Genomic DNA, 20192 nt, shown 5'->3' on the forward strand with positions numbered 1-20192 from the left:
AAGGAAATCATCCGGAAACATTTTTTTTATTTTTTTAAAGGAATATTGATAGACATTAAAATGGATGAAAAATATCACCTTTTAGTTAAGTTGGGGTGTAGTTCTGTTCATTGTGTTATTCTTTATCATTTTGGCATCAATCCAGAATATAATTTAACCTTGTTTTCACCTGCAGTAATGCTTTATCGTATTGACAAAGCTGTTGAAAATCGTGCAACCAACTAGTTGATCCGATTGCGATTAATGGGAGAAGACAAATAAAGTTCGAACGTACTTTAAAAAAAAAAAGATTTACACTAAATGAAACTTAATTATCTTACTTAACTTAGTGCCAATAGGTTTGTTAAAATTCCAATTTTATTATTATAATTTTCTCCATCGAAATTGTATAATTACTAAAAGCCTAAGTAATTAAGATTAGATAAATCTGCAAATCCTCTCGTGTCTCTCTTGTTATTGTGCCTAGCATTATCGTTAATTCAGCAAAGATGATAACTATTAAGTAACCCCAAAACATTCTCTATCTTGGTCATTGTCAATCTGCACACGTAACGCCAAGAAAATCGAGTGCTACCAGGGTTTTGACCTCGAAATAGCCACTAAATCAATCAGTCCAAAGAAAATTGGCTGGGAAGTTTCGTGGTAAATCAAGCAATAATAATTAAGAAGAGACTAAATTTGGGCAGTTAATAATAATAAAAAATTTAAGTTTTTAAAACTTATTACGCTCATAAAATATTAAAAATTATTTTTGTTTTGAGCATTAATAAAAATTGTTACACAGGAATCTATAAAATATTTTCACTTTTAGGGTTGTATTTTACTCAGAATCTATTTCTTTGTCATCTTAAATCACGAATGCATACCTTTGTTTAAAAAAAATTCATACTTTTGAGAATAAAAATTCGATTCTCGACACTTGATATATTGATCTTAAAACAAAATTAATTCAGAATTACATAGTTTTACAACATAAAATCGTTATTAAAGTCAAATTAACGAAGATAAACAACGCATAATACACGATATTAACTTTAAAAAGAAGGATTTGAAAGAAAAAAAACAACGTAAAANCACGTTCTCTTGCAGTACTTTGTTTAAAAATATTTTAAAAAACTTCAAAGAATTTCAATATAAAAAAAGTATAAATTATACTATACAAACGGCAAAAATTCCTAGAAAATATTGAAATTACTGAATGCATAGATATGCTAATAAATATGCTATTAATTACAAAAAATGGATATATTTTTTGTATAAAATGAAAATATCGTTAATATGTACTGTACAGTACATATATTTATTAATTATCTTCATGTTAATATAACTATAGTATCGTTACAGATAAACATATTAAGTGTGTTGACTTTTAGTAGATTTTATCGTAAGTGCTTACGAATAAGCAAATAATACATATTTTATATTTTCACCCACATAAAGAAGTAACTGTTCTTAGATACAAACAGTCGTTACAGTACTTACAAGAGTAGAAATGGCCAGATCGAACGTTATAACTGCACAGAAATTAACACTGTTAATTATTACCGTTGTAACATTTTGTTAGTTCTTCGAACATTTTAATCGTGTAAGAAGTATTTTCTTTATCTTTTTTCTTTTTCCTTTAAAGAAGCGTGTTAATTGACTGTTTAATCTCTTGTAAATCCTTCTCTTGTGTTTAAATCTTTAAAATACACTGAAAATCAATTTAAGTAATAAACAGCAGGTTAAGAATTAAAATTAAAAAAAAACAACATAAAATAAATAAAATGATCTAATTAAATTATTAAATCTTTTTTTTTAAATGAAAAAATGGTTATTGTTAAAGTACACGAACATTAAAAATAATGTAAACATTTTCAGTATAAAATTTTAAAAACAGAAAATATTTAGAAATAAAAGTGTTTGTTTTATTATTATTATAAAGAATATATGAAATTAAATATTATTTTTTTAAATTGATAATTATATTTAAACTAATTTTTCTGATCTTCCTGCTCTTCTCTAAAAAAGAGCAGAAAGAGTAATTTTAATTTCATATTTTGAAGAAAAGCAGAAAAGAAGAGCAGAAAGAGCAAAAAAGAAAAGTTTAGGAATAATTTTAAATATCATTTAGGATATAATTTAAATTAAGTAATAGTAATTTAATGTAATCCTCTTCCTTCTCTTCTCTAAAGAGGATTACATGAATGAAACTATTCATAAGATTATGGTAGAAACTATATTTTAATATAATTTACATATAAACGATATTTATCTAAATAGTAAAAAAATATTAAAAATAAATATTTTCTTATTTTAATTTGTTCATCATCATTATATCAATGTTACTACAGTAGCATTAAAGAAACATTGTAACCGATAACTGTTCGTTTCTAATAGATTTTATCATATTTTCTTGCTTGAAACGTAATAAAATATTCCTTTTCTTTTTGGTTCAAACTTGAGAAAAATTAGGTTTTATATAGATTAAATATTTATATAACATTTTAGATAAAATTTTGAATAAATCTAATAATTAAACTATGAAACGAAACGAATAGAATGCATAGATAACAACGAAAACGTATAATCTAGTTTTAATCTTTCCTATTTAAAATTAATAAATCAAGTAAATATACCAAAACGACTGAATAAATAAGTGAATGTACTTTAAGAATTTAATACACAATATAATTAGAATTGCTGAAGGTTTTAAAATTTATCAGGATTACGATTTAAATTTATGTTTGATATAAGTTATACATAAATAGTACCTATGTAAATAGTAAAAATATGTATAGAAAATGGATGTTTTAGTATTTCTAGGAAGAAAATTGATTCGTTTTAAGCCTTAATTCGCTTTATATGAATAAAATTCATTTGGTTCAAACCTTTAAGTTCTGTTCGAGGTAAAAAATTTTGTTTAAGCCTTAAAACGTTTCTTCCTTCATTAGTTTAAAGCCTTAATTCCTTTTCTAAACATTGGAATTATTTTAAGCCTTAAATCTATTTTTCTAAGCAAAAAATTCATTAGTTTTAAGCTCCGGAGGCAAAGAAATTTAAGACTTAATTTAGTTTAAATTTCTGTGACTTAAAAAATTCTCTTCTTCGAAAAAAAATTAAGGCAAAAGGAGTGAAAATTCATTCCATTTTTAAATCACAGAAGATATAAATCTGTGCATTGAAAATACGATTGAAACAACTGTAGATGAGCCATTGCTGAAAAAAATAGAAAAAAAAATATATCGAAATTATTTACTTTACTTGGATTTTTCTCTGTTAGCCACACAGAAAATAAAGAAAGCAAACAGATAAACAAGCGAATTAACTTCAGATATATAAATACGTTTATTTTTCCTCATTTATTTTCTTTTTATCCTTTAACAAAATGTAAAAGTTAACGAAGACATTGTTCTTGTCAAAACAATTCGCTTAATTACTTAGATTTAAAAGAAATAAGGATTGAATTTCTATTTTTTGCTTTCCATGTTTTTGGCAAGAGGACAAAATACACTCAGTAGTTTGTAGTTTTAAGATTAATGAAATTTTAGCCATTATAAGCGAAATATCATTAATATTGACTTTATGAGAATTTAATGATAATGATATATGAAGTAATTAATGTGTAACAGGCATTACAAATTTCAATTGTTTCGATTAAATGAATCGTTGATGATGATAGTTAACAAATACTAGACAAATTGTTGTTAGACATTATAAATATATACGTATAAAATACGAATTTATATCCTTATTTAATTTAAAATATTCGGTTTATTTTGATTATTGAACTGTTTCGTTAGCAACTGAACTGAAACTGTAAGCTTTTCTCTATAGCAAGTCATGCGTAACCATTAATATGCAGTCTCGCTTCAACAAGAACGTTTGCCTGTTTGCATCCATTTCCATTGTTTTGGAAGATTAATTTCATTTTTATGAACATTAATATACCATAATCTTTAAGAAATAACGGAAAGTTTTTTAAATAAATATTAAAAAAAAAACATGCAATAAATACATTCGAGGTATTTCAATCGTTGTATTGATATTTTTTACTTTTGCATTTTTTGATGTTTCTAAAAATATAACGGGTTCGAGACAATTTTTTTGATATTCTTTGAGGCAATAAAGAACCTGAACCTGAACCTGCATGGAAGTTTATTTAAAGAATTTACTAAGAGCTCTAACCTGTTAAAATAGTAATGTTATTGGATGAGTTTGTCTCGACATGCATTTGATTTACTAGATTTGGATTATAAAAAAACAAGATCGATTAGATTAATGTTTTACTAAAAGTACACGATAATATCATTTTAAAAGTTATTAATAGAAAAAAAAACACTTTATAATTTGTGTTTTAAAATATAAGCTTTTATTGTATATTTTATAATATAATATATATGTATATAAGAGATAAATCTCGATATGTAGAATAAATAAGTTATATAAGTTTGAAATATAAATGAAAATATATTTTATACTTTAATTACATTGTAAAATCGATAAATTTAAAGATTATTTTTAAACCAATTAGGAAAATGCTTATTTAATCAAGTATATTCGATCATATACGGCAAGGACGTTTCTCGATTTTATTGCTTTCCTGTTGCTAAATTAAGAACAAATGATTGTATTTATATAAATAAACAGGATAATATCCTTCTTAATTTAGTGACGAAAGGCTGTTAAACTCAAGAAAGTATTTAACGAGTGATCCTATACCAAAAGATAAAAATGGAATAATAATTTATGAGATGAAAATTGCAAATATAAAGCATATAACATCCCATATAGTACCAAGTGGTCCATAACAAAAATGGCATGGACCACTTGTTACGTGTTGAATTAATTTTATATTTGAAATTTTAATTTTTACAAATATTACATGAGAAAACTTATCAAGTAATGCTGACAGAAGCACGTCTTGTATGAATTTTTTACTAAAATTTAAAAAGACAAGACGTTATATTTTTAAAATGACTGCAATAAAAGATTTTAAATCAAATTTACTCAGAATAAAGATCATATTAATTACAAAAAATGGATATATTTTTTGTATAAAATGAAAATATCGTTAATATGTACTGTACAGTACATGTTTTATAAGTTTTAAATTAAAATTCATGCTTATTTATCTTTAAAATATAATTCTAATTATAATAACTTAGAAATGATTAGATTAAAAAGAAAATTTAAAAAAATTTAACTTAAAAGATCCAAGAAACTTTCAGCTAAAGATAACTTAATGTGCTTGCTATCTAAAGTTATGTAACTCTCTTTAAAAATTAAAAGTAGTAAAACATTTTTTTTCATACATAATTTCCATTCTTTAAAAGTAATGTTCAGGATATAGAAAAATTCTGATCCAATAAAATTCAATAAGTTACCTGCTGGGTATAAGAAAATGAACATGTTACTAACATTATTAGACACTTACAAAAAGGTGATTATGAAATTAATAAAATAAACTTTTATAACAAAGTTGCTTTTTAAAATAATATTCTTATAAAAGTTAAGCATTAATTTTAAATTTATCAAATTATTCACAGATTCTGAGAATCAGATTTCGAATTCCAATCGATGCTATATCTATAATCGATATTGATCAAGGAAGAAAGGAAAATTTTGGATTAAACCACACAAACTCCCATCTTCTAGAGCAGAAAGATACTATAAATGTGTTGCTTTTATAAACTTTTGTATTCAGCTTTGGAGTATATAAAGTATTCTTCGGACTTGATGGAGAAATCTTTATATATACATTATCAGACAAGAATTATTCTTTAAAACATATCAATCCTGAAGATATGTATGAAATTCTGATGAAGAATGAAATCCACGAGTTTCTTCTTTGGTAAAATTTGAATTTCTGATAAAAGTAAAGTCAAATCTGTTAGATCAAAAAGACGTTTCGAATGAAAACAAAATTTTAAATGCAGAACAATTTGCTAGTTTTGTTATCTACGTCCCTCAAACATAATTCTTGAGATGGAAAATAATTATTAGATAGCACCTCTAAGTTTTTTTATACATCATACAAATGAGAAAGTAATATATCAATAAGGGGGAAAATTAACGTGTTCATGAATAGCATCCATATGTGCTTATCATTGAAACAGTGTACATTGAAGTTTTTCAATGTCATATATTTCCTTATGTCTTAAGATATAAAGATTAATGTTGGAAATGAATATCCATCATTCTAGCAATCAATGATAAAGGGGCGTTACTAATAAATTATTGGTTGAATGCATGCTTAAATAGGAGATTTGATAAATATGACTAGAATCAATCTAAGAGAATTTATATACTTTTTTTTGAATTATAAAAATTCAAATATCATTTCCGAATTTCTTTTATGCAAGAATAAATATTTAAGAAGAGGAAGAAAAAGAAAATTACTAAGAGTAATAATTTAATGTTTAAACGACTGGAATAAAAATTACAGACGTTACGAAATAGACAGATCATTAATATAATTTTTCTACACAAATGCAATAGTTCATCACTAAATATTTGTGCAGAAATCACTTAAATTATTTACCAATTTTTAAGTAGTTAATTCTGACAGTTTTGTTATTTAAAAAAATATAATAAAATAATAAATTGTTTATAAAACTGAAGAATTTTCTAAAAATTTAACATGAATTTCGAAAATATATTAAGTTAAATCGTGCAGAATATCTTTCTGTGAGATTATTTCTATCGATTTGATATGAAGTATATTATTGAGTATCCTCCATTCTGAATCATTTTACTCAACGTTTCCCCCCTTCTTCTCGTATTGGTTCATCATTATCATAAGTGACATACGATAATATATTATTTAAAGTAGCAAATATTGAAGAAGTAAGTTATCTACTATGATGGAATGTGAAAATTAGTTGTTTGTGACAAGAGCTTTAACATTGAGACGCCATTAGATAGGACACAGCAGACGGACCGGATAGACACGAAGCTGACCCAGTTTCTATTCGATATGACCAATCAATATCACTCTCTGCTCTTTTCTTCTCTTATATTTTTATGCTAAACATATCAGATATCAGAGATTGATTGACAAACATTTTTAGCAAAGCGTGTTGAGATAGTTTACTTTAGGTTTCCGCATATATTCCTCACTCTTTCACTTCTTAAAGTGGACTAGACAAACTATAAACTTTTCAACTTTCGAACTACAGTTTGTTTAACACGTTCTCTTGCAGTACTTTGTTTAAAAATATTTTAAAAAACTTCAAAGAATTTCAATATAAAAAAAGTATAAATTATACTATACAAACGGCAAAAATTCCTAGAAAATATTGAAATTACTGAATGCATAGATATGCTAATAAATATGCGAAATTTAAAGCTCTTTTACATATAGAGAATTTTAATTTTATTAAAAATTTCAGTTATGCCCTGTGAATTTGATGTTTTCTTCATCTCTGAATGCATAAAATGTTATCATCGTTTCACGAACTTCTCAATTTTGATTCAATAAAGATTAGACCGAGAGAGAGATTTTTAGAATTATTATTCTTGCAGAAACGATAAAGTTTATGAAGTGGCTTAGCAAGAAAAATGAATGCTATCGTATTTTAAACGAAGGAAATCAAGAACAGACATTTATGACTCTATACATTCATTCTATAGCACTCTATATTAAAACGACAACATTAATCTGGAAATTCATAATGCATTTCGCTATTGTTATTGTAATTAAACATTTTAATAATTCACTAATAAATTTTGAATTTATTAAATTAAGTCGGGGAAATTATTTCAATTTAAAAATTCATTTATTTAATAACCATTAATGTTAAAGATTTCATAAATTTAGATGTTTAAACGAATGCCCAATCATCGATATCTATATATACACTTTAAAAAGTTTTCAATTGAGTACTTTAATAAATCAGTTTTTATAGCAGAAAATATCTATTTATCAGCCTTACAACTTATCGTTTTTCTATCTGATATTTTTCTTGCAAAGTCATAACTATTCTAATAATAACCCTAGGCAAATCCCCGACAATTTTATTGATATACTTAGTTACATCCTTTCTAGCTGTGAAATTTCTGATTAATTTGTTCCATTTCCAATATCACTGGTTAAAATTATTTTTACGTTATTTACTCACATAACATTCAATTTACTAATGTGCATTTTTCACCTTAAATCCCTAAATTCTAGTTGAATAATTCATTATTTATTTCCTTCACTTTTACATCCTTACTGCTTTTTACTACTTTGTATTTTTGAGCGTACAATCCCATTTTATTATCTTAACTTATAACGATATCCATTTCACTTATATCCCTATATTTTTTAGATATCCATTACTTTCAAGATATACTCTGTTTTGTTCTGCTGGCAATGATATCTTTTATTTATCTCTTCCACTTGTAGTACTCTTCCTTCTTTATGTTCCTATTACTTCCTTCTGACGTTGGTGCTTTTACTGATATTCTTTTTTTTTATCCTTACATGTAACCAAATGTTCCGTATATTTTTTCGTACAATTCGACGAAAATATCTTTAAGGTTTTCCCTATTTTCTGTTGACAGTCTTATCATTTAATTCCATAATCTTACATTAACGTAGCAAGAAAGAGTTCTTTCGTAGTCACTATAAATAAACCCAATTCTAAACTTCATTCTTAGTATTTTTCTATATTTCTTCCGACTAAAATTGATGCTGACCTTCATTTGACTTTCATAACGATTTTTCATTTCATGAAATGTATGCTTGCATTATATTAAGTGATTATTTTTCAAAGAATCGATCAATTATCCTGATACTTCTAAAGTATCGTAATAAATTATCTCTCGGTTTATAATCCATAACCAATTTCCAGGTAATGCAATAAAGAATCTTAACTATATAATGATTTTAATCTTTGCTTTAAGTGATTTAATTTCTCGAAAGGCTCTTTGATATAGCAATAAACTGATATAAATTATTATTAGGAAATAAATAATGAGGGAAATATTAAATGCGAGATTATTAGCAAATTACATTCGGTGTTGGAATTTGATAAGGCGCAGTTATTTGTCTGACAAAGCATGGGGATAACTAGCTTCAACAACCTGACTCATGAATGATGCACTATCCAACACCGTTCATGTTTCAAATGATAAAAATGCACGTTTGTTTTCTTAACTCTGAAGAAATATCGATTTTGGTTTACTGATGTCTTTCTTCTGATTTTAAATTTTTTTTATTCTTTTTCTTTATTGGATTATTTCTTGTTGTTTAAATAATTTCTTCGATTTATTTATGTTTTAATAATTACAATATTCTCTACTCAATTTTTTGCTTAAAATATGCAAATATCACAAAAATCAAAAAAAAATTATTTTTTTTAGTTTACTTAAATTTCTATATAAAACAGTTATTTTCTTTCATTTTTTTCTTGAAATTTTTTCTTTTATTTACATCAACAAACAGCTTTCTTAACATTTCCAAATTCGAGTAAGTTGCAAACTTAGTTTAAAATAAGTATCAAATCTTAATATCTAGACAGATACTGCCAATATAAATTTTATACGATTTTAATGAATTTATTAAAATGATATTTCTCTAAATTAAAACATTTCTAATACTTATACACGTAAAAATATTACATAATTCACCAGAAATCCATTCTTTTATCTCTAAAGCAGTTATCTTCTTACCACTCTAACAAATCTTTATCCTGATAAATCATTCTAGTAAAGAGTTCACATAATAAGCCATTTGGCAATTTGTCTTATCCAATTGATGTAAGTTGATCATAGCATCATTTCTTTTCAAAATCTTTTTACAAATGAAGAACAAATCCTACAAAATATTTTAAAAATCGATTGAATAGGTTGTTATTGATTTTTCCTCCAATCTCTCCAAATAATTTCTAGATTATTTATTACAATATTTCCGGTTTCATGTTGGAAATAATCTTTAGATTTTCGATTGTAGCTATGGACGAAAGCCATCCTTTCTGGTTCGATGAATGTTTTGGCCTTAAGCCATCTTTCTAATCGCATTCCTTTGATTCCATAAAATGAATAAAACAGAAAATATCAAACCAGAGAACATAAATTGAACGAAATCTAAAAGATATAAATCAAAATCATCATTAATAGAAGAATTTATTACATTACTTTCTCTAAGTTTATACTCGTGTTTACATGTCTTCCAAGCACATGCTTCGAAAACTAAACTATCAAATTACAACGCAAAATTATCATAATTACTACCGTGTTATTCAATAAACAATGATAAAATATTTAAATAAGTAATGAAGAGAGGAAGAAAGAAAAAAATAACAAAATTATTTTCAATTGATAATGTCAAACCTTCAGTGACAGCTGTTGAAGTTTTAAATTAGTTCTGCCAGAAAATTTTTCAATCTCAATCAAAACGAATTCTAATAAAGACAATTTTATATAAAATTTCATATTTAGTAAAAAAATCACAAATTATCATTTTTACATAAATTTAATTCAATAATAAAATTTCCAAAAAATACACTTAAAAAAAGTCGTATTTTAAAGTTATTATTTCATAATTTTAATCAGTAATAATTATAAATTCAACGGCCAAAAATTTTAATTTAAACGAACCAATCGGATCGTTAAATTAATATTTGAATTTTCAAATTAACTAATCGCTTTGAAGATCAATTTCAAAATTTTAAATTCGACCAATCACATTTTTCTTTTTCTGTTTGTTTTTAAGGACGTTAAAATTTAAATATAAACAATCAATTTAATATGAAAATTGTGTAAATTTAATCGTAATTATTTATTTTATTCGAAACAAAATAATATTAGCTACGGTTTAATGATAATGAATAAAAAAACAATGAATTCCTATCAATAACTACGAGTGATTTTTAACTGCACAATCACGTGACAAGTAGACACATATTAAATTCCTCATTTATCATCCTGCCACGTGATTACATCTCGATAACGTAAGAAGAAAGGAAGAAAATTGTTAGTTTTTCATATATATATCTATTTTATTCCCTTTAGTTTATACTTAAATACATTATATTTTTAGAAACAATTTGTTTAAGGGTTACTTTTTTTCTTTCCACTCTTCTATTGAGGACAATTTGATGAAAAGTTAAGAACTAATCCAATGAAACAGTTAAATGACTTCTTCAATACTTTTAACCTTAGTAGTAAGTAGAATGAGGACAATTATTTGAGTTAAGATTATCCTTTTGTTGTACAAAAATAACTAGTCACCAAGGCAACTTCAACGTGGGAATAAACAGAGAAGTTGGCTGAACATATATATTTTTACGTAATACCAATGTAATAACATAGAAAAATGTTACTTTATCAATTTAATATTTTATGTAGACTACATAGAAAAATTACAATGCATTGCTACATGTACTGTACTCACGCCCTATACAAATAACATATTCCACATTACTTATTATAATAGAATACATTATAATGTTTTATGAAAAATGCATATTGCTATATACTCCATGTTATATTTAAGTTCTGCAATGTGCGTTCAATTATTCATGTTTAAATCTAACATTCTAGAAAGCCGCTAAATTATCTAAATGTATTTTTATTAAATTTCTAAATTCATTTGCTGACACTTTTACTTTCTCTTAATCTTATTACTTACCGGATATAAAATTACTATTAAGTTTAGCGAAATATAGGAAAGTTACTCAAAGAATTCTCTGCAAAAATAAAAAAAAAATAAAAGTTACGACTTGCAATTAATAAGTGCAAACGTGTCTTGAATGAGAAATGTTTTAATTCGATATATATATAACTTAGTAAAACATTGATTTGAAGACATGGAAAACATTTTTATTTTAGTGGAGATTTTGTCCTTTCTCCCTCTTTTCTTTTTTCAAATATGTAGATCAATAAGGTGGATTTCTTTGTACTTCTTAACTGTGTAATCGCGTGGAAGATAACATGGGTTCTACGTAAATCCATCACATTCTGTCTGTCATTGCTTGTATGGATCCGGAACACGAGGATAAAATTACATGTCAGCAGAAGTTTTGATTCTGACTCTACTTTTCATCAAATTAAACGTTTGTTTAGAGAAATCCGTGCATCCCATCCTTATGGCATTTCTAATTCACGAAGCATAACATCGAATCTTTATTTCATGATCTTCTGTGAAGCGAAATGAGTTCAACTGTCACTTCGTTGTTTGAATGTAGTGAAAAGTTACGTGTAAGATATTAATAATTATATAATATAATCCAATAATCTTTTAATAGTTTATCTAAAGAGTATTTATGATTGTTTACACTATTCAGCTATTTAATATATTAAACGTTAAGTCACGCAATCTAATGGATATTAGGCGTGCTAATCGGATGATTTCGGAATAAATATATGCAAAACAAACAGATAATAATGAATATACTATAAGCAAATTGTGTGCACAGTTTCGTAATAACAAAGATAATTGTGAATTTACGAATTTTTCACCATACATATCAAAGTATAAAATTAAGGAGACTTCAACAAATCGAATTTTATCACCGATAAAGCTTAAATTATAATCGACAGCGAAGTAACAACATTTTAGATATAAATACCAGAATATATATCACCACAATTGTGGCACAAATCTTATTTATTACACCCTAGAGATACAATAAATGTATAGCCATGTTTCAAAATATCATACTGTGATTTTTTGTTATTTTTTTCCTAAAGAAATTAGAAAAGAAATGTAAGAAACTTTTCCTCACTTTATATTACTTAAAATTTTACTTTGTAACAATAATAATAGCCTATATAATTTGCTATCAATACAAAAACTATTTCTTTAAGAATAATTATAAAATATATGCTAATTTGAATTTATGCAGTATGACATTATGCTTATGGCAAGAATATATAAAAACAGATTTTTTATTAACTTAATATATATTTTTTAATATAAACACATAATTTGCATCATGCACATTTTATGTTCAATTAAACACAGGGCATACAGTTTGCAAAACAAATATCTTTATATAAATTTCATAATGTATTTATATATTTTCTTAAATTTTTAGCATTCTATATAAGATTTATGTTTTAAATTATATTTTTTAAAGTGATTAAAGATTATTTTATAATATATATCAATATTTAATTAGCATCACTTCTTATGTCACTTGTTAGCATTAATATACAATTTAAGTATCATCATATGATAATTAAGTTTATTATAAAATATAGTAATTTAATCAAAAGAAGTTTAAAATTGATTACAAAATACTTTTTAATTGCAAAAGTTGAGAATAATCCAACAGTTTTTTAACACAGATGTTGGGTAATGTTCTAACAATATATTTTAATTAAATATGACAGTTTTTAATTTTGTTTCTTTAACGAAAACACTTTTCTAAATTAAGAAAATGTAAAAAAATAAAAAAAATTTCATTTTATTCAACATTTGTATATTTTAAAAACTTTTCAGTGTGAATATTTCACAATTTTTCACTAAATATTTAGAAGTTTTAATGTTTATTATTTAAGAATTATAATTTTAATTTATAAATTTTAATAAGATAAATCATAAAATATATTAAAATTATAATTATTCTTTATATTTCTCTTCCAAATATTGTTTAAATTTATAAATGTTTCACTTAGTAATAGTAAGAATTCAACTTAAATATTTTAAAGTTAGTCATATTTTAACTAAAAAAATGAATAAAGAAATATTAGAAAATTAAATATTAAATATAAGTTATAAAACAATTTATTAGAAACTAAAATAATGCAAATATTCAAAAGTATATTTGTATACAAAGAAATGTATCCACTTTCAAAGTGTATAGATATTTTTAGCTTATAAATATTAGTGTAAAATAGTGTGTGTAAGTTATATTTCTAAATAAACATTATGCAAATGGACAGTTAAAAGGAAAGACAAAAGGTGCACATTTACTTCACTCCCAGAAGTCCATTCATCCACATTAAGGAAACTTTCTATCGATCCGTTCTATTTCTGCATTTTATCAGAATTTTTCATGTTAATAAATAAATATATTTTTGAACAATGTGACTTTTATCTCGAGATAAAAATTCTAAAAATTTTAAGTTTTGTCAGCAATTTTTGAAGGATTCTACACGAAAAGAATATTTTCGGTAAAAATACTTTTAGGTGCTTCAACAATGGAATATGCTGAGTGAAGTTTTGTCGAGGATCTTGTAAAAATAACACGTGTAGCACTTTCGTATCAAAAGTATCTTTCTAAGAGATTTTACACACTTTCACTCCATTTTCATTGTTTAGTTTAGAAATATTAGAATTTTAATACTCCACTTCTGTGTATACTTTTATATGTATGTATTTAAGCGTGTATACGAAGATAAATCAAACTGAAATAATTGAAAAAGTCGCTTCCAATCTTTTGCACTAAACAGAAAGTTGATCAAAATGTTTAGTCGATTCCATAATATTAATTCATCGGATCAATAAATTGACTTGTAGGATAATTCTACATTTGGAGATTATCGAAGCTGTTGCTGCTTTTTCTTTAAATTCTTTAACTTTGTTTACATAGTTTAATTAGAAATAAAAAGAGAGACACGTGTTCTAGGTTATTTGCAATGTAAAGTAAAAGAGATCTTACCTTGGAAGCACTGTCCAAATAACCAGATCTAAAACCCAAATGTGGTAACCGTGCATAGCCAGTGATAAGCGATACATAAAAAGTGAGAGAAGGGTCGAGAAATGTGAGCAGCAGACTAGGATTATGCGGCTTAAGAGAGTCGCATAAAGTAGTGATGACATCACGAGTATTGTTACCAAGTGTCGAAACACTGGCTAAAAGTGCTACATCTCTGCCAGGCATTCTATCAATATCAATAAGTGACTTTCTCAATGCCCGCGATACTTGATGAGTCAGTTCCGGTGGTACTATGGCTAGAAGATGTAGAGGGAAACCCCAAGCACCCCATAGCACCCCAGATACGACCAGTAAGAGACAGAGGGAGGGGGAAAACCCCCCGCCTGAGTCGACGAATCCCATAATCGTGTCAACACCACATATTGGTCTTCGGTGCACATTGAGCAACTTGCCATCCGTTATGGATTACGGCGGCATTACAGTACCCACCGTCCATGACGTTGCACGCATGTTCTTCGCTTATTGCGTTTCGATCATGATCGAAGAATGTCCATCTCCGAAGCAGACGATACAATGGACAAGTTGGCGTCCAGACCGATCAGTGGTAGTCTACAAGCACGCATGCGTTCGAATGGGCAGGATTGATTGTCGAGAAGAGGGGAACGGCTGAGTAGTGTCGAAAATCTCCAAAAGTATAACTAATCGATTACTCGTGTCTGGCCAATCATTATGATTAAAGTACTAAACGCTACCAGAATTTTCCCTATCGAATTTCCCTATTTCTCTTAAATCGTTTACAAGTTGACCATACCAGGAAACATCCCTCCGGTTCGGATAACGTAAATAAAGTAAAATAAACATTATCGAATTATAATTAAATATCAACAATTAAAATTGTTTTTTCTACATATATATTCTCTTTAGACTTACTTTTAAAAATGAATTTAAGAGGAGTAAATATTTACTATAACTCCGAATGAAAGGAGAATTTCACTTCCTATAAACAAAAATTCCCCAAGGGAAATAACGCGCTGACTTATGAAATAAATAAAGAAAAATGCTCTTTAATAGAAAGTTTTATCAACTTTCTAATTTACTAAATTACTTTTTTCTACATTTATTTATGCTGTTGCTTTCACAGTGTCGTTAGAGTACAGTAGAGCGTCGAGTTTCCGAATCAATTGGAGACTGGGGTTGTCCGGATAACTGATATTTCGGATAACTGATTTACGTACGAAAAAATAGTTTAACGTATCCGATTACGAAATTTTTATCCGTTGCGTGTCGCTTCGCGTTGAATTATCGTCGACGTTAAGCCTAACAAAGACTATTGTGTCGTTAAAAATTATTTTTTTATTTTGTACAAACAAAATAAATATATTTAAAAATATAAAAATAATAAAAAATTATANGACGAAAGCCATCCTTTCTGGTTCGATGAATGTTTTGGCCTTAAGCCATCTTTCTAATCGCATTCCTTTGATTCCATAAAATGAATAAAACAGAAAATATCAAACCAGAGAACATAAATTGAACGAAATCTAAAAGATATAAATCAAAATCATCATTAATAGAAGAATTTATTACATTACTTTCTCTAAGTTTATACTCGTGTTTACATGTCTTCCAAGCACATGCTTCGAAAACTAAACTATCAAATTACAACGCAAAATTATCATAATTACTACCGTGTTATTCAATAAACAATGATAAAATATTTAAATAAGTAATGAAGAGAGGAAGAAAGAAAAAAATAACAAAATTATTTTCAATTGATAATGTCAAACCTTCAGTGACAGCTGTTGAAGTTTTAAATTAGTTCTGCCAGAAAATTTTTCAATCTCAATCAAAACGAATTCTAATAAAGACAATTTTATATAAAATTTCATATTTAGTAAAAAAATCACAAATTATCATTTTTACATAAATTTAATTCAATAATAAAATTTCCAAAAAATACACTTAAAAAAAGTCGTATTTTAAAGTTATTATTTCATAATTTTAATCAGTAATAATTATAAATTCAACGGCCAAAAATTTTAATTTAAACGAACCAATCGGATCGTTAAATTAATATTTGAATTTTCAAATTAACTAATCGCTTTGAAGATCAATTTCAAAATTTTAAATTCGACCAATCACATTTTTCTTTTTCTGTTTGTTTTTAAGGACGTTAAAATTTAAATATATTTTTCCAGCGAGTGGCGCATTGCGTGTTTGTCAAATAGCAGAGTAGTTAGAGAATATAAGGAGGGGAATTATAAGAAGAGGGGGAAAGCGAATTAAGGGGAAGAAGAATGAGAAAAAACTTTACCTATCCGGTTCATGCAGTGGCCGTGTTATTTATGGCGGTAAGGCAATAAAGTTTGCTGAAATAGTCATCGCTGTAGCTAATTGCTGCAGGAACAACATTCCACACGATTTCTGTAAGTGCGGCATGGATACTACGTGATTCGACAACAAACCCCGATATCAACCGCCGAAACCGAACAAAATTTATACCCGCTCGGCTAATAGATTACAGTTTTTTAAAATGCCATCTTTATATACTTTTTTCCACTTTAGGTTATAAAGATACGGATTTCTATATTTGGTCATTTTATAAGACTACAAGTCAGACACCTGTCCGATAGATGTAGACATCGGACGCCATTAGTCAAGTTTGTCTTTCTACCAAGGACAACGATCTTTTGACACCAGTTGTCAAGAATCGTCCGGTAGATAATTGGATGGATTACAAACGTAAATTTCTTAAAAAATTAAATAAAAAATAAAAAAAAACGCTGTGATGAATTAATCACTCGAATGTCATACCGAGCGGCGGTAAAGTTTACTAATTATTTGTCACACTTCCCTGTATGTTAACAGTTATTCCGATAGTGTTCGCATCATTTGTAAATCAAGGAATCCCTAGGCGGAAGCCATTAAGAAGTCCACGTGGACAATCATTAATCATGGCCCTAGCTACCTAATTGCATCTTCTTCCTTTCCTTCAATATCAGTTTGAGGTTTTTTACTCTTAAGTCTACTTTTAAAATTCATTTTGCGTATCTCTTTTAGTCATTCAACTTTATTGCTTTCACTCGTTAATTGTTAAATATCTCGAATATTTTTGGTTCGTTAAAAATTGCTGAAATTCAGTATAATTTTACTCTTAATTTACTTTAAATATAATTAATTACTCTGTGCGTAAATTAGTAAACTTTCCATAAGATGATGACAGATTTTATATTTAAAAAAAAAACAACTGAAATTTAATTGTGTATATCTGTATAAAAAATTAATTTGTTCTCATCCTAAGCCATTCTGCACGTCTGCACATAGTTTATGTTTGAGATTGTCAGTATATAACGAATATTTTCTTCGAAAATGGGAGGAGTCGGCGGGGGAGAGATGAAAGATTGTTGAACTTAGTTACAGCCGATCTTGTGACATAAATCACCCTCTTCGGAGTAGAAACAAATATCTTCATTCCTTCAACCTGCTCGATTAGCCCTGTACATACTCTATTGTCCAATCTCTTATAATTTATGGCAGCCGTCTCTATTCCTTTGCTCCTATGCCATCTAGTCCTTTCTTCTTTTTTGTTTCTTGTATAAATCCAAGATTATTCCTTCTTAATGGGATACTCCTATGTTTCTTGTATTCTTTACATGTTCCTTCTCGTTCTATGTTATCATTTTGATATATTATTTAATAAATATAAATGAAATCTCAAAAAAAATTATTGTTATTTTTCTGATTTGAAATTCATTTGACTTCTTAAAAGATAGCAAAGTTCTTTTCAGGAAGGAGGCGGTTGTCTGGATCTTTTATAAAATATGTAGATTATGTTTTGAATTTATGTAAAGTAACATTTGATAGGTGGATTTTTGAATGTTTCTTTGGGTTTTTAACAGCGTTTAAGCTGGGTTAGGCTCCATACAAGATAAATATCGAATAATAAAACTGATTTATAAGATGCGCAAACAAAATTTTTATATTTAAACAGTTGGAATGATTTTCACCTGTTAAGTTCAATACCCAAAGACAAATCCATCATTAAGTATTAAAAAATAACTCGTACAAATATTAAGCGTATAGAAACTTGTTTTAAGAATATTTTGATGACTCGTTCGATGGATGAGCCCACAGTAAATGAGGATTAATAGGCTCATTATTCATATTTACTGTCATTGATACAAGATACGGATTGGGCATTCATCTTGAACATGGAACAGATGCAAAATGCATTCAAACCACACATATATCAAAACATTGACCTCTTCTTTCATTACTTATTCGAAATTTAATTGCTAACTTTATAATTTTATCACTGTCTGATTAAAATATGATTATCGATAATCAAAAATTAATTCTCAAATTTTGATTAATTATCATTCAAAATGCTGATAATACATATTATATTCTTCATGTTATTGTTTTTATAAAAGAATGCACATGGTATGATTATTTCAACATAAATTTTGCATGAAAATGTGATTATTTATGTGAATTTGTATGATTTGGCATGCACAGAATCACATAAATGAGCTCTTTCGATTCGAGAATTGCTCAAAAGTGTAAATAAATGAAATTTTATATAATTATTCAAACAAATTTACAAGAAACATTATTTATTAATAAATTCTCTTCTTATTAGAATTATTTTTGAATATTTTTTTAACTTAAATTTCTTCACTTTTACCACGAAACATGGCTTTTATCATAGGTTTGTTTTTGCTTTTTTTTGTTTGAATTGAAATGATTTTCAACTCTTTTTTAAAACAAATTCTCTCAATATGTATTCTCAATGAGTCTATACAAGTTTTTCTGTACAGAATTTTATTATTTTATTTATCTAATTTCTGTAATGCAGACATCGAAATTAGTACATTGAATATTTAATAATTACATTAAATAGCAGTTGTTAGCTAACTGGTTTCTTGTATACATTAAACTTCTCTCTCTTTCTCTCTCTCAATCTCTATACATGATTGTAATAACATACAACATAAAATAAAATGCTGAATTATAAATCCCTAAATGACATTATCATCACAAAGTCATGTACTTGAATATATAATATACTGTATATATGTTTACAATATATATATATTTTTTAATCGTCTATTTAGGATCGGTTGGAGTATAGTTGATGTCCTTCGAACAGCATAAGATGACTACTTTTTTGTAATCTTTAAATTGCGGAAACCACACCTTAAACGAGGATAGGGGCAAAGAACTGCACGCACAACTTAACATAAGGGCAAAGAACACGGTATACTAAAAATCTTAACTTTAGTCTTGTTTTGTACGCGATAAATCGAAAATAACGTCCAAGTAATTACACGAAAGCTGTTAGACAAAGGAAAAAAAATGTAGTACGACTGTTGTAAGAGCTCATTGTTTAAATGTAACAGTATTAAAGCTGTTAATCCTTATTGCAATGCTCGTATGTAAGTTTAATATATTAACATTTTAACCCTTTATTTTATGTGAATAAATAGTTTATAATAAATAAATAAATAAATATATAAATAATTAATTAAATTTCTTTATAAATATTTACGACTTTCAAAAAGTTCAGTATCTTATCAAGATTTGGCCTCTGGCCCAAAATCTCTTTAAAACTTGCAT

At 26.6% G+C, this 20192-nt stretch overlaps 1 protein-coding gene across 1 annotated transcript; it reads right to left on the bottom strand.

Annotated features, from left to right (window-relative positions):
- Positions 1 to 240: 240 nt before the first annotated feature.
- LOC111612749 lies at positions 241 to 15149 on the bottom strand. The gene is made up of 2 exons (XM_023353999.1): positions 14577 to 15149; positions 241 to 273 (listed from the first exon to the last, which is right to left on the bottom strand). Exons 1-2 carry the CDS (start codon positions 14973 to 14975, stop codon positions 241 to 243), a joined length of 432 nt encoding a protein of 143 aa, XP_023209767.1. The 5' UTR covers positions 14976 to 15149.
- Between the last annotated feature and the right edge of the window lie 5043 nt (positions 15150 to 20192).

Source organism: Centruroides sculpturatus, unplaced genomic scaffold (genome assembly GCF_000671375.1).
Source record: "Centruroides sculpturatus isolate CEXI.00-Female unplaced genomic scaffold, Cexi_2.0 scaffold112, whole genome shotgun sequence".
Taxonomy (NCBI): Eukaryota; Metazoa; Arthropoda; class Arachnida; order Scorpiones; family Buthidae; genus Centruroides; species Centruroides sculpturatus.

Excerpts from the sequence above, each read along its gene's own strand:
- LOC111612749 (XM_023353999.1), bottom strand. The coding sequence starts at position 14,975 with ATGGGATTCGTCGACTCAGGCGGGGGGTTTTCCCCCTCCCTCTGTCTC. Across the intron at positions 274-14,576 it reads ATTTGGACAGTGCTTCCAAG|TACGTTCGAACTTTATTTGT; the intron begins GTAAGATCTCTT and ends TTTTTTTTAAAG.